At 42.7% G+C, this 15,493-nt stretch overlaps 1 protein-coding gene across 3 annotated transcripts in view; it reads right to left on the reverse strand.

Moving 5' to 3' along the window:
- The window catches only part of TBL1X (transducin beta like 1 X-linked), a 134,969-nt gene that overhangs the window by 3,754 nt on the left and 115,722 nt on the right, over positions 1–15,493 (reverse strand). For all 3 annotated transcript variants that reach the window (XM_077927524.1, XM_028727727.2, XM_077927526.1), the window contains 10 exons: positions 15,093–15,351; positions 12,748–12,880; positions 11,902–12,043; positions 7,594–7,657; positions 7,384–7,481; positions 6,132–6,192; positions 5,217–5,338; positions 4,313–4,387; positions 3,996–4,123; positions 2,760–2,925 (listed from right to left, as the gene is read on the reverse strand). In XM_077927524.1, the coding sequence (XP_077783650.1) occupies positions 2,760–2,925; positions 3,996–4,123; positions 4,313–4,387; positions 5,217–5,338; positions 6,132–6,192; positions 7,384–7,481; positions 7,594–7,657; positions 11,902–12,043; positions 12,748–12,880; positions 15,093–15,351 (1,248 nt within the window). The remainder of the gene's footprint in view (positions 1–2,759; positions 2,926–3,995; positions 4,124–4,312; positions 4,388–5,216; positions 5,339–6,131; positions 6,193–7,383; positions 7,482–7,593; positions 7,658–11,901; positions 12,044–12,747; positions 12,881–15,092; positions 15,352–15,493) is intronic.

A 15,493-nucleotide genomic window follows, 5' to 3' on the forward strand; every position in this document is an offset into this window, starting at 1 on the left:
GGCTGCACACACACACACACACACACACACCCTCTCTTTCCATGACACATCTTTCACTGGCTCTTCTGCAGGTCCTCCTTGAGAGGTTTTGCCTTGCTGGAATGTTTCCTTGGGCTGCAATAATGCATTTTGCTTTCTGGGGTGGAGTGTGTGTGCATACCGGTAAACCTCAGGCTTTTGCATGGTTTGAATGCAGAGGAAAGGTAAGAGACAAATCCATTGCCCCGCCTACTTCTGCCACAGGCTCCACCCCACCACCACTGCATAGTTGTCAACTTTTCCCTTTTCTTGCGAGGAAAATAATAATAATAATAATAATAATAATAATAATAATAATAATAATAATAATAATTTATTATACCCTGCCCATCTGGCTGGGCTTTCCCAGCCACTCTGGGCAGCTTCCAACAAAATATTAAAATACAGTAATACTTCCCTAAAGTTTCCCTTTAAAAAGGGGAAACATTGACAGCTATGCACCACTGGCATGTGAACTCAGAAGATTACCCCAGAGAGTGTGCTCCCTGGCGCTGCTGTTGACAATGAAAAGGTCAAATCCAGGATATTGGGGAGGGGGAGAGTAGCATAGAAGCATGCAGGCACAGCTCATTTCCAGCTTCATAAACCATAGTTACACCTGAACCAGGGCATTATATTCCAAATATATGGAGACTATAATGCCCTGGTTCAGATGCAACTATGGTTTATGAAGCTGGGAATGAGTGCTGTGCCCACATGCTTCTACGTAATGGCAGATTTCCCTAGATGAAACATCTTTTCCTAACCCATAATAAATCTGCTTCCTGTCCTTCTTTAGGGGCAGAAATGGATTCTGTCACATAGGGTTCTACATGGATCCGTCCTTGATGTATAACTTTTAGATGGTATCACTGGGTAAGATCATCGGAATCTTCCTAAGAGTTGTGTCAACAAATGCCAAGGACACCCAGGCCTCTTTCTAAGGCTCATAGCTGCTCGTTTGTTTATTTGTTTTGTGTGTGTGTGTGTGTGTGTGTGTGTGTGAGAGAGAGAGAGAGAGAGAGAGAGAGAGAGAGAGAGAGAGAGAGAGCGCACACATAACTTTGTATGCAGAGGCAGCTGTTTCTCTCTCGGCTTTTAACGGAAAGTCGGACGAAGCTGAATCTAGATAAAAGTGGTTGCACTACATTGAACTACTCTTATGGCCAAACTATATACAGTGGTACCTCGGGTTACATACGCTTCAGGTTACAGACTCCGCTAATCCAGAAATAGTACCTCGGGTTAAGAACTTTGCTTCAGGATGAGAACAGAAATCGTGCGGCGGAAGTGGGAGGCCCCATTAGCTAAAGTGGTGCTTCAGGTTAAGAACAGTTTCAGGTTAAGAACGGACCTGTGGAACGAATTAAGAACTTAACCTGAGGTACCACTGTACATTATGCCAGTCTTTGCCAACCTGGTGCCCTCCTGATGTTCCGGACCACAACTCCCATCATCCCCAGCTAGCACATGGGAGTTGTAGTCCCAAACACCAGCTGAACACCAGGTTGGCAAAGCTGCACCATGCTCAGTATGTAGCATAGAGCTACATCTCTGTCTTTCCCTCTTTAATTTCAGGTTAAAGAAAGCCCAATTGCCATAGGTACAGAAGTATGTGAAGACAGAAGGTCCATTCCTTCCCTCCATGCATTGCTATATGGGTTTTTTTGGGGGAGGTGCAGGGAACAGCTTGTATTAGCACAAAAGTACGCTCCCCCCAGAAAAACAACAACCCCTCATAGTTGTATGGTGGTAGGAATCTATTTTCATCCAGACTGGAGCTCCCTTCCTTGCACAATGTGGACATACAGAATACCACATACATCTTCTTCCTTGACAACAACATGTTGATGCCACAGGATCACTAGCACTATGAGAATTCTTTATTGTCAATAAAGCTTCATTTTGGTACCATGGACTGTCTTCCTACAGCTCTATAATCTGAAACATCTGGCCAGTAAAACTGTGAAGAACTGCCTTCTAATTAAGTTTTATAACATCTGATGTAACAGGGTTGTACTCGGGTGAGTAACTTTGCTCAATAGCGACTGCAAGTGTCTTGTCCGCTACGGAAAGCAATGCGTCTCTCTCTGGGTGCTTCTGGTGCAACACTGACTCTCATTTTGCCAATTCACTCCTGCCCCCCCCCCCCAATTTGGAGTAGCTCACACCCACTCCAATTAGATATTTTAATCTTTGGATTAGACTGCATGCACATTTTGTGCGTAGTTAAGGAGCACAAAACTCTCTTGCACTGTCACAGAATTTCTGGTCCCGCTTTGCAATTCTCTCCCCCCACACCTGCCACAACTTGTGCCATAATAAATATGTTTAAAGCTCTTTGTTGTCTTTGGTGCATATAGCAAGGGTAGGGGACCGCACTCCCTTCTGGGAGGGGAGCATATGTCAGCAGCGGGTGGGGCTGGAGGAAAAAGCAGATAGAGCCACAATTGTGAATTTTTGCTTTCAGCAGGCTAGCTTCTGCACACACCCCTTTCTATCCTTCGTCCAGACACGCGAGAACCATGCTCAGAGTTCAAGGCCACATTCCAGCCAAGCAAAACAGGAGGGTGGACTGTGGGGAAGCTCCCAGAGTCACAATAAAGATAACTGTACGGCTCCGTTCGGCTTCCGGACCTGAAGCTGCCTAACCCTGGCAAACAATATTACAGACAAGCTTTATTTCAATTAACATTATATCCAAGCCGTTTTCTCATTGCTTGGGCGTGAAATTTCCATACCTGAGTGTTCCATATATGGACACACTTGTCAAAGGACCCACTGGCCAAGTATTTTCCGTCAGGACTAAAAGCTACGCTGTAGACAGGCTCTTGATGTTTGGTTAACATGTGAGTGCAGACTCCTCTTTCGACGTCCCACAACCGAACAGTAGAGTCGAATGAAGCACTGTGGGAGACAAGCGACAGCAGAAGGTTTCACGTTCCGAGCGTTGTCAAGGTTCTATCAAACTTCAGAACGTTTTATTCTCTGTGCAAGTGGTGTGTGGTCAGTGGACTAGGGGGACTAGGCTAGTCCCCTAAGTGTCCCCCTGGCGCCTCCTTCACAAAGCCCAGGAAGCTTCTGCTGGGCTTAGGAAGAAGGCGTGATGCTCACACATGCGATGTCAACCCCATAACCCCTCCAATTGCCCACACAAACTGGCCCCTCTGGCCCTAACTGTTCGCCTATGAAAAATTTCACAGCACGCCACTGCAAGTACCCACACATCATTCTGCATGAGCATGGCCAGCGTAAGGTTTTTTAGGCTCCTAGAGAAACATTTAATTTGATCTCAACTCCCCACTTTAACTGCTGATTGTCAGTATTTGATGGGGGGGTTGGGGGGGAGGGAGTAAACTTGGTGTTCCTATCTCAATTTAGCTATGGACTTGACCGGGTGACCCATAACTAACCTACCTCATAAGGTAGGTTATGAGGATAAAAAGAGGAGGACCCATGTACGGACCTCCAAAACACCTTGTAAAAGGTACAAAAAAAGGAAAGGACCCCTGGACAGTTAAGTCCTGTCAAAGGCAACTATGGGGTTGTGGCGCTCATCTCGCTTTCAGGCCAAGGGAGCCGGCATTTATCCACAGACGGCTTTCCAGGTCATGTGGCCAGCATGACTAAACCGCTTCTGGCACAATGAGACACTGACGGAAACCAGAGCACATGGAAATGCTGTTTACCTTCCTGCAGCAGTGGTACCTATTTATTTACTTGCACTGGTGTGCTTTCGAACTGCTAGGTTGGCATGAGCTGGGACAGAGCAACGGGAGCTCACTCTGTCGTGGGGATTTGAACCGCCGACTTTTTGATCGGCAAGCCCAAGGTTTAGACCACAGCACCACCGGCATCCCTAAGCACCTTGTAGGATGGGTGGGATACAAATGAAAGAATCCCTATATACATAGTTGACAAAACAACGAAAAACTTTTCTGTTTATTTGAGCATGCGTAACACTGTTTCATTTTTACCTTGCCAACATAATATTAGAGTTTGGGTTGTTGGTCCCTGGTCCCGTCGGACTCCATTTGATAGTATAAATCTCTTTGTTATGTGCCTGAAGGTCATGTACACACACATCTTGCTTCATACTCCAAATCTATACAAAATCAGAGGGGAATAAAATCTGCACATTGAAATATTTCCTCCAGTTATAGAAGAGCTCACCAAGAAATACGCATGCATTTAAGAAACAGAACTGAAAAATGTAAACAAAGGCTAACATTTCATACAGTATTTCCAGCAACAGTTCTTTAAAATATGTTCCAAAGGCTTCAGCCAGAATTACCTTTAATGTCATATCATCTGAGCACGACGCTAGAAGCATCCCAGAAGGATCCCATTTGATAGCATTGACCTCATTCTGAAATTTAAAAATAATTAAATTGGTGGCAATTCTGTATCAAACTGCACTGTACCTTTTTATCCAGAAGAGGGCCACCTGGGTTTAATTTATAACAGCGACAAATAAACTATTGCATGTTAAAATTATTGGGTTGGTTCTTTCATTCGTGAAACAACAGAAATGATATCTCATTAGCTAAACAGATTTATAGAGACTATTGTATAGGATTAAAGTATAGTTTGCTGCCTTCTTTCAGTTTTATTTGCACGAGAGAGAACAAGTCCTCCTAGGGGGAATTGCCTGATACCAAGTCAAGTCAGACAATTGGTCCATTTAGCTCAGTATTATCTGTGCTGACTGACAATGGCTTTCCAGGACTCCAGAAAAAGAAGTCTTTATCGTATCTGCTTGGAGATGCCAGGGATCGAAGATGGGACCTGGTTCATGCAAAACTTCTGCTTTACTGCTGAACAACTCCTCCCTCAAGTAGGTAACCTAAACTCATTTTCCTTCTGCCATTTGAGAAGGGAAAACTACTCACCAATAAGAATTCATTACAACACAATCCTATGCAGGTTTACTGAAAAGTCAATCCCATTAACCTTAATGGAGCTTACTCCCAAGTAAGTATACAGATGAGTTTGTCGCAAGGACTTTATCATCCTGCATTTGTCATCATCAAAGTCTTGTTTTCTTGCAATGCTTCATTTGCATTTGTTCTTAAGAACAGCAAAACACACTTAATAGAAAGAAGAGGCGGAGGATGATTCTCTCATATATCACCCTTGAAATGTTCCAGTGGTCACAGCAGTAACTGCAATAGGTTAAAAGGGCCATGTAAACTCACCGTATGGCCTTGAAAAGTTTTGACTGGACGATCACAACCTAGTCTGCATACATGTATGCACATGTCCGTGCTGCAGGATGCAAAAGTAGTGTTGTTCTGCCAGTCTACATCCAGAGCAGGGGCTGCAAAAGGGGAACCAGAGAAAGGCAACATGAGGACATCTTGCAAAGAAGCAAATAGGCAAGGCTCCTTTCCCACTTCCATATAATGACTGGCACTTTGATTCCAGTACCCCTGCAATGTCAGGAGCAGCATCCTGGGAACACCCGCATGATACCAATGTGTTCCCAAGATTCCCATTCCATCTCTCTCAATAATCTATTGATTAAGCTTCCTAGGTTGGATTCACCCAGGAAAAAGTTGAAAAGAGAACCTGCTAAAATTGCAAAAAAATACACACAAGGGCTTTCAAATAACGTAACAACAATTTTTACACATATTTGTCCTGATGCACAGAGCACATCTTGGGTACAAGCTGTTTCACAAAACGCAACCGGTGTGCCTAAAAAACTAAAGACGCGGCAGTACTGTATTTTCATACAGTAAAATATGGCGGGATCTTGAAGGCTATGGTGGGGTGGTCATGAAAGCTTCAGTGACATTTTTCAGCAACAAAAGGCAGGAATCCAAAAGTGCTCTCTCAAAGTTATCTTTGGTTCCCACCAAAGCATAATTCCAAAATGATGTCCTGTCCTGGGCTCCATCTATCAGGCAGGAACAATCAGCCAGGCAATGGAGCAGGGTCTTTTCAGAGATGATTGCTACTGTATGAAAGTATAGCAGACCTTTTCTGAATTACTTAATGATCAACTGGTTTATTGTGATTTGTGCCTTAATTGCAAAAGCTTAAGCTGCTTTGCCTTTTGCGAAAATTAAAATGTTTAAAGAAATACATGGACAGCTAATTAGCCTTACCTGAGTGGAAAGGGAACTGCTGTTTAGCTTCTCCTGTATGAGCATCCCAAATTATTGTCGTCTATGTTGGTGGGGGCAGATAGGGAGAAAAAGACACACATTCAGTTCCGAAGAAAAGCAGGTTTCACTATGAAACACATTGCTGTTGACTGCTGAAATTTTTAGTCAAAAAACGCATTTGTTCTAATATAACACAAATAAGAAAATCTAACATAGATAATGATCTGTCCTTATTACACAGGGGAAGCATTAAAATCAGCCTGAGTCAAAAAATGTTTCTGTAAGGAGACCAAATGTCAATTTCTTCAGTTGAGCAAATCTCTCAGATTCACACCACAAATGATGGTGTATTAAGCCTCCTGTAAACTGCAGTGTTGTGTTGACCGGTGGTCCTTATAACATCCAGCGTGTGTTTAGGTGAATTTTATGATGCCTCCGCAACCTGAAATTGATAGCCAATTAATGGAGACATGGTAATGTGTGCATCACAATCGAGATTGATGCTACAGACGCTGCAGCAGAACAGGTCATATGATTTAGATCAGGTCCTTGGTTTTCCTCTACATAATCGAAAAGGTAAGTCAGCTTGGAAAATCTCAAGGTTTGCATAAGAAGATCTGCAGAAGCCCCAAGTGACTTCACAACATATTGCGCCGAGGGAAGCTGTGATTAGGCCCCTCTTGACAAATCAAGTTTAGATCTTACACTTTGCAACAAGTAACACTCTGTTTCCAACCATCCATTTCTAAGCAACGTAATGGAGTGAGTAATGGTCTCTCTACTTCAAGCAGTCCTGCAGGAAACTAATTATTTGGATCCATTCCTATGTGTTTGAGGTTGCCTCAAGTCTGCTGATACCTTCCTCTCAATGTGTAGATAATGCAATTTGAAGTACATCAGAATCCACACTTTGAGAATGAATCCACTATCAGTACACCTGATATTTTCCTGTGACATATTTTTAGGCACTGGGAAAAACAGATGTGTACAAATGCACATACACACGTGCATGAAAAACCTCTGACAACGTTGAAGAGGAGAACTAACTATGCCATACAAGCAAACAAGCAGCCTGTTTCAAGGCAGGCTCCACATGTAACAGATTTACTATCCCTTAAGAAAGCAATCACTCAATTTGATGAAATCTAGGCTTTCCAAAACACATCCCCCTCTCCCAGGTGAGCAGAAATAAAATTTTGCTGAATTCCCAAGAGCTATTCTATACTTGCAAGCTATGCACCTCAACACTTACTTTATCAACTCCAGCACTTAAGATGTAATTTCCCTTTTTGTTCCACTTCAGAGCAAAGATGGGCCCTTTATGTTGACCTAAGGTGCTTGCAAGATTTCCTGCAAAGTATGAAAGACAATAGTTGGCTCCTTCAAATAGCTTGGGAGTTGAAATAATTCAGCAGTACAAAACACCTAATTATTTGGAAACAGATACTGTTATAAATCTTACCATCTTCTGTCCATATTCTTGCAAAGCCATCATATGATCCTGTAGCCAACAGCGTCCCATCGGTCTGTAGGGATGTTAACAAAGAGAATCAAATGGTGTTTTTTGCAGGAGGCACACAATATCCTGAGTCAGCTACAACCCACTAACTCATCCTTCAAACCCTGAGTTTTCAAAAGCAAGCAAAACTAGGTGCTCCACTGAGCTAGAGCAAGCATCATTACTGGATTGTACCCAAAATTAAAGCCTGGCACTCCTGGCACCTAGATGGAAACAAAGACGGCTAAAGCAGCATTGCACTGTCAGAACAATTAAACCACTAAGAAACAAAATTGTGACATAATTATTTTTATGAGGTATTTTAGCTGAGCTGAGAGATTTCCTTCCCTTACCCTGCCAAACATGCCAACGATCTATATTCCTCCCTTTTCCCTAAAGAAGACCACTGAGAAAAGAACAGAGCAGAACAGAACAGCTTCAATGGAACTTTTACATATATTTACTTAATTCCTCTCGGAGGCAGTAAGAATTAGAAATATGGGCTAAAGCCCTTCTGTTGGCTAGCAAGACTGTTCCGCTGCACTGTGTATTTTGTGTCTAGGGACTGCAATAAAGCTGTGTGTGTATATTTACTGATACAAAAGTCCCAATTAATTTTGATCATTACAACCATTAATTTCATTTACTTCATCCTTTGAACAACAACTGAAAGATGACTTCATTAAGAGTCTTCATAGCTTCTTGACTATGTAATAAGCGCTTCCTAAAGTGCTTTACAGTTACACACAAGAAACCAACACTTACTTATTTTATGCATTCATTCATTCATACATACATACATACATACATACATGAATGCATACAATCTATAGGCCACGCAATAACTGATGTTTTGGGGAGGCTTGTTTTTTCACCTGCCAAAATGTAACTGTTTTTAACTTCACAACTGGCAACTTGAGGAGGTGATAATTGCCTGAGACCTCATCTGAACTGAACAAAGTGCGGAGTATCTGTTAGCATCAGATTCTTGAAAGCTAAAGTATTTCAAGTGGAAATGGCTGGGAATAAAAGCCCATTTCCCCAAGTTCACATGCAAATATGTGTTACGATGCTTATTTTAAAATATGTTTGATATAATTCCAAGTGATATATAACTCCTGCCCGTGGCATGTGTTCTGTAATAGCTATTTCACACATGCAAGCCATCACCTGAAGTTGCATTCGTCAAGTGTGAACATTCATACGTGAACTTATCTGAAGCTCATATATTGTAGAAAAATAGAGATATATAGTTCTGAAGGGGGGGGGGACTTGTAGGCTGCAGACAAAGTGCAAGCAGCAAACTAAGAACAATCCTTGGTTATAGATGGTGGTTTATCCAAAGTGAGACAAACCATGACCTCAGGTTTGGATATAATGCTAAGCCAAGCCATGGTTTAGGCCTGGGTAGAGCAGTGGCAGCAAGGAGAGGAGCAAAGGGATTGTGATACTGGCTCCGAGAACACACACATTTGTTCAGTGCAAGCTTGGCCATTGTTTCAAACATTTTATACTTCACCTATGTTCAAATTCCCCTTTAGCCTTAAAGCTCACAAGCTGACTTTGGTTCTAGTGACTTACATCTCAGCCTAGCCTACCTCACACATTGGATGTGAGGATAAAATGGGGAGGGAAGGAACTGTGTTTGCCGCCTTAAGCTCTTTGGAAGAAATGAGGGTGTAAGTAAAGAAAGCAACTCACATGTACATGCTGTGTGCTTTCTCTCCTGCGTGCCACACGTAAGAGAATAAGCTGGTGCCTCGGTGTTTAAGACGGTGCACCAGAAAGCTCTCGTTCAACAAAGAAGCTCAGCTATGATTTGGAATGTTTCACGTGACTTGGAATGTAGGTGGAAGCAAGCATGAATGAATGAATGAATGCAAGAGTGGATTACACTACTGGTAGAACATGCAAAGGAAGGAGAAATACTCTTAATGCATCTGGAACTCATACGCCAGAGGGCATATGAGGAACCTCTCCATCCTTAAGTTGCACAATAAGCTTGAAAAGCAGAACCACAAATGACTCATGGATCTACTTCTCGAGGCTTCCTGTTCAGTGGCCCTTGGCCAAGCCACTAGCTCCCAGCTTCAGCTACTACCCCCGCCGGTAATATGGGGATAATCACATTGGTCCACCTTATGTAGTTGCTGCAGGTATCATAGATATAATACACTACATTTATTAATACTATTTTTTATTTCTACACTTTTGATCGGTGACTAAGAGCACATTTTTTTACAATCCATCAGGGCAGGGGAAGCTTTGTCTATTTATTGGTGGAGAATAGCAATTGGGATAGGATGCTATGCATAACGATTTCCTCATATTTTTAATAGTGCAGCTACAGCCATACGGCTCATTTCCCCGTCCTATTGTTTGCATTCATGTCATTCACACTTCTGCTCCTTCTTCTGGAGCTCTGGAGTTTAAGATTAGAAAACATCCTTGTCTGCCACAACCCCCGGGAGCTTTAGAATGTTTTGCAGAAAATTTATTCCATAGTGCGGAAAAGAGGATGGCAAGTGTGGAGCTATCTGCATTTTTATGCATGACATACAGCAAAGAGGACAGATAACAACAGGATACAAACTAGATTTTCACTGCGCTGGGAAGAGGCATACATGATTTTGCAAGTGGGAGACCTGATTCATTTGCAGGCGGCAGTAAACACTGCAAAGCAAGGAAACCTTTAATCTTACAAACCTATTTGTTTTGGCTGAGTTTGTCTTAGAGGCAGCATAAATCTTTTACTCCAAATGAGGCACTGCACAACTCCTGCATTGTTTTTGCAAATTAAAAGTTCATTACACTATTTATCTTTGCCTCATAAAAGACATCACAACACTTTGCACATAAATAAACAAAGAGGGCTCCAAGTGCCTAACCAAATAAGTGTGCTTCTGGTTCACCGAGTTAATGTTGCAGAAGTATTTAACAAACTGTTGACTGCTTGCCATGCAAAACACAGGTAAATTGATGCTTCTTAAATGGATACTATATATATATATTTAGCTGTATACCAACCACATGATGAAGTCTATTCTCTTGTGTATTTTAATAATAAATTTGTTAGGCTTCAGTTCAAGAGGAGTGATGCAAAAGTATTTATTTAGCAAGGGACTGGGGGTGGCACCTGAGCATGGTGCCAATGATAGACCCTAACTTGACTTCAACCAGGTTCCCCACTGGTTCCCACCCCAGTGCAGCTGCCATTCATTCATTCATTCACCTCATCCCACCCAATCCCCTGGACATGTTTCAGTGATGGCCCAAGTTCAGTGATGGACATGTTCCAGTGAATAGGACCCAAGCTGGTGCTCAGACCTAATCTGCAGTGGCCACTTGCCAAGTTAAGTTACCCAGAATGCAATATCTGACCAAACTCAACTACAGTGTTGCATTTTGGGTAATCCAACATGGGGTCACAGCAGACTGGAGTCACAACCACTTGCCACTATAATATGCCCAGAGGCATGGCTGGAGGCGAGGTGAAGGATGGAAAGCAGCAGCCTTGGGTTGGCTAGTAATAGGCTCTCTGGAGCTCCAGGACCCTTGGCAGGTTCCCCAATGATGCAGGCCTCTGACAAAAGGACAAGAAAATATTTTTGAATCTGGAGGGGTAAGTCATGGAAATGGGGAGGGCATGGTGGGCAAATCCTATTTTTTAGATTGAATATTTGCTAGATCAAAGTCTATCAAGTAACAAGCATAAAGTAACAGCATGGAAAGACTAAAAACCTTTTTTTATGAGCTGTTAAATGTTTTGCACTTGTTTGCAAAGAGGAACTAGAACTACTAGGCTACGAGACTGAATAAATGACAGAAGCACTGCGAGACTTTTACACTTGAGTTAGTATTCAGAGGTGATGGAAGGGCTGCTTGCCCTCTCCAAAACAATCATTCTACCTACCCGCTCATATCAGCTTTAAACATTTCATCCCACCTTTTATTTTCTTTTAGGTATGGGGATGACTGCCACACATAATGACATGGAAAAATAAAGTGTTTCTGGCAATAATGCTGCAATTGCAAGGGTCCTCCTTATCGCTGTCACTGAGTAGCTTAGGCCTCCTGAGAGAGATCAGCTGGTGTGCGGGGATCCCCCTTATCGTATATAATCCCCCCTATGCACACTCCATCCATCATGGTGACAGATATTTTGCTAGTGTAAAATAACACCAGGTTGGAATGGAAGCACCAACTTTTTTAAAAAATATACAGCAATCTACATTTCACAGACACCTTCAAGAGTTTTAGCAGTCAACTTACATTCCAGTCCAACGATGTTACATCCTTATTGCTGGGAACATCATGTCCTCCTTCTCTTATGCAGTGCCTCAAGACGAGTTGAGTGGAACTACCATTACTGTTCTCATTTAGATTCCATATTCTGGCCGTAGAGTCACCAGACCTATCAAGAGGAAATGTGTTTGTCGTGCACACGGAACAGGATATGAACGTATATTTGTTAACACACAGAGGAAATGTTGTTTTTTAAAAAACCCAACAAACGAATAAACTGCTTTTCTTTAACAACAACAACAAAAAATCGCAAGGCACGTTCAACAACACAATGAAATAATATAGAAACCGAAAACGATTGAGTAACAACAACTCCAGGACCTCACAACTTCCAATTTCTAACCATAACACCGTAAAGCAAAACTGCAGTAGTAATTGTATTTGGAAACCTGACAGAACAAGGCTAACAAAAATGCACTACAAAGGGCAATCCACTCTCTTGGAAGTTATTTCACTAGATTTTGGATTTTATTAGATGCCATAGCTAGTAGCTATGTTTTAAAAGGAGGCTCAGGTAACAGGCAGAGGAAAAGGCTTTCTGCCTGAGAACCCTAGAGAGCCCTTGACAATCACAGTAGACAATATGGTGTAAGATGGAGGAAGCAGTCTGACCCAACACAGGGCAGCCTCCTAAGATCCTATAAGCTGGTTTGAGAGAACACATTAGCCACAATGTGTTAAGACTATGTCTGTCATAACAATGACATACAGAGAGGGCACATGAGATCCACATTACTGATGCTCCAAATCAGCACTGACTAGAGATCAATGCAACTTAAATACAGTGGGAGCTGTTCTAACCCTTTAACTTACCCCGATGCTAGCAGATCACTGACAGGATTCCAGGCACAGATGAACACCTCTGATTCGTGACCCCGGAGAACTGTTGCTTTGTTAGAAGGAATTTCAACATCCCCATCAATTTCCATTGGCTTTGAATGATTATCTGCACGACAAAACACACACATTGAGGTAAGGCAGTGATTACGTACTGTTAGTTATTCTTTTCGGGTTTGTTCTGTTTTGCTTTTTCAAATTTTACTCTTAGCTGTAATTATTTACAAAGAAGACTGGACAAAACCATTAACATATAACTTATTTGATTGCTTTATGCTGGCTGCATAAACACCCACTTTCCTTACCAAGATCAGAAGGAAATGTAACTCTCTACATTTAAGAACAGGCTTTTTAAACAAGTCATATTTCACACTATGATCTGGGTGAACTGCTGATAAGATGACATTAATTATAACAACAATGAAAACCGCACACAGTGATTAGTTTCTGCTCCCTTCTGTACATTGCAAACTGTGCAATTAATGGCAAGAGATCCTATAGGGAAAAGTAACACATAGTTATACTGCCAAATTTTATTTACACATGGATAATTCCCAAATAAATTAATCTTTAATCCTGGGACTATAACATCCAAATGTGGGGTTGGGGAAGATAGGGAAATAGCTGACTCAGAAACAGTAAGGAGAAACAGCTGAGACTTAGGGGAAATTCAGTTAGACCACTTCCCCAAGCCCATCTACTGAACTTAACACCGAGCAAGGATTTGAACACAGACAAGCCTGGGACTGCCTTCTATTGCCTAGCTGTGCGCTACTATGCATATTTTTAGTACAGTGATGTTGCGATTAAATGTCTGATTCTCTTCATGTTTGCTATAGTAGATCAGTTCACACTGAATCTAGGCCACTTTGCTCATCCCCACCCACACAAACCATGATCCCTGATGTAGTGTTATATCCAAACTGGGCGTCATAGTTAATTTAACTCACACAAACCACAAACATGTCAAGAACAAGAACAAGCTGGTCAAGAACAAGCCAGTGCTGCAAAACATGGTTTGTTTGGAGCAAAGCGAAGCACGGTCCCCATTTCAGATGTTTCTCCCACCCGCTAGCAGGGAGGAGAAAACGTTCATGTGATTTACCAGGACAGGTGAATGAGGTCCCTGACTAAATGCAGGAGTTGAAGTTTCCTAACTTAATTTTAGAGTGCTGGTGCCTATTCTATGGTGTGGAAACAGGGCATATCCTTATAGACTCAGACATGTGGTTAGTGCTGGCAATTCCTGGAGAACTTGGTCTCAATAGAAAACAAGCAGCTAGTATGTTGGGATGTATCACGATCCTGAATACCTGCAACAGAATGGCTGCAGAATAACTATTCTCCATGTCTTCATACAATTTCTGAGCATCATGAACTCAAAGGAGTCTTCATGTTCAGAGCTGTGTGCTTTTAAATAAATCAACATTCTTCCCCAAGGTAACCCAAATTCCATGCCAATAATGTATCAGCTTTGTGTTCTCCATAAAATCATGCAAGTTAAATACAAGTACACATATCTGCATAATTTATTCTTCTAAAAAGGTAAAGGGACCCCTGACCATTAGGTCCAGTCATGGCCGACTTTGGGGTTGCAGCGTTCATCTCGCTTTATTGGCCGAGGGAACCAGCGTACAGCTTCCAGGTCATGTGGCCAGCATGACTAAGCCACTTCTGGCAAACCAGAGCAGCACACGGAAACGCTGGAGCAGTACCTATTTATCTACTTGCACTTTGACATGCTTTCAAACTGCTAGGTTGGCAGGAGCTGGGACCAAGCAATGGGAGCTCACCCCGTCACAGTGATTCAAACCGCCGATCTTCTGATCGGCAAGTCCTAGGCTCTGTGGTTTAACCCACAGTGCCACCTTCGTCCAATTTATTCTTCTAGTCAGAGTCAAAAAGGTAAGGAGCTGTGCTAGGTGATATAAGCTCTGTCTTGAAAGCCTACGGAGTCCCCTTTCCTGGGCTTCAAAAATCTAAAACGTATTGGACAAAGATTTTCTACAGTCACAGGAACCTGGTCCCAAGTTGTTGAGGGCTTTTATATGTTAACAACCAGACCTTGCACATGGAGCAGCAGCTCCTCAGCAGCCAGTGCGGTTCCCTTAGTAAAGATGCACTAGGTGTTCCCCTCAAAAACCTGGCAGCAGCATTCTGAACCAGCTTCAGCTTCCAGACCAATCCCAAGGGAAGCTCCACATAAAAAATAACCACTGCACTTCTTGAGGTGATGAATTCGGAGCCCAGACCCAAACCAATGGTTGTGCTGCAGTTGCACAAAATCCAGCACTCGCGAACCACACTCATAGGAAGCGTACTTATTGCATGTGCCCCATTCTCCTCTCCATTCACAGTGGCTTCTCCATTCTTTGGTGTGTTCTGCTGAGGGACAGCAGTTGTCGTTGCTGTAGAAGCTGTGGTGGCCGTGGTGGCCGGCGCTGTGACTGGTGCCGCGCTAGCTTGCTGTTGAGCTAATTTCTCCCGCAAAGCCTGCTGCCGAGTCTGTACCACGTCAGGCATTACGGCGTCTATCAACGATAGCGACTCTATAGGCCTGCCGTCAAACACTGTGCCGTCCTGAGGGAGGGGAAGGAAAATGAAAAGAAAACGAATTAGGAGGCTGAGAGGACAGGCGACACCCAAGAGAATGCCAAGCAGAATATGGTGACGGAGCCATCTGTAACAACCTTCTGTAAGAGAAGCCTCTTGGCGAGTTTTT

Source organism: Podarcis muralis, chromosome 4 (assembly GCF_964188315.1).
Source record: "Podarcis muralis chromosome 4, rPodMur119.hap1.1, whole genome shotgun sequence".
NCBI lineage: Eukaryota > Metazoa > Chordata > Lepidosauria > Squamata > Lacertidae > Podarcis > Podarcis muralis.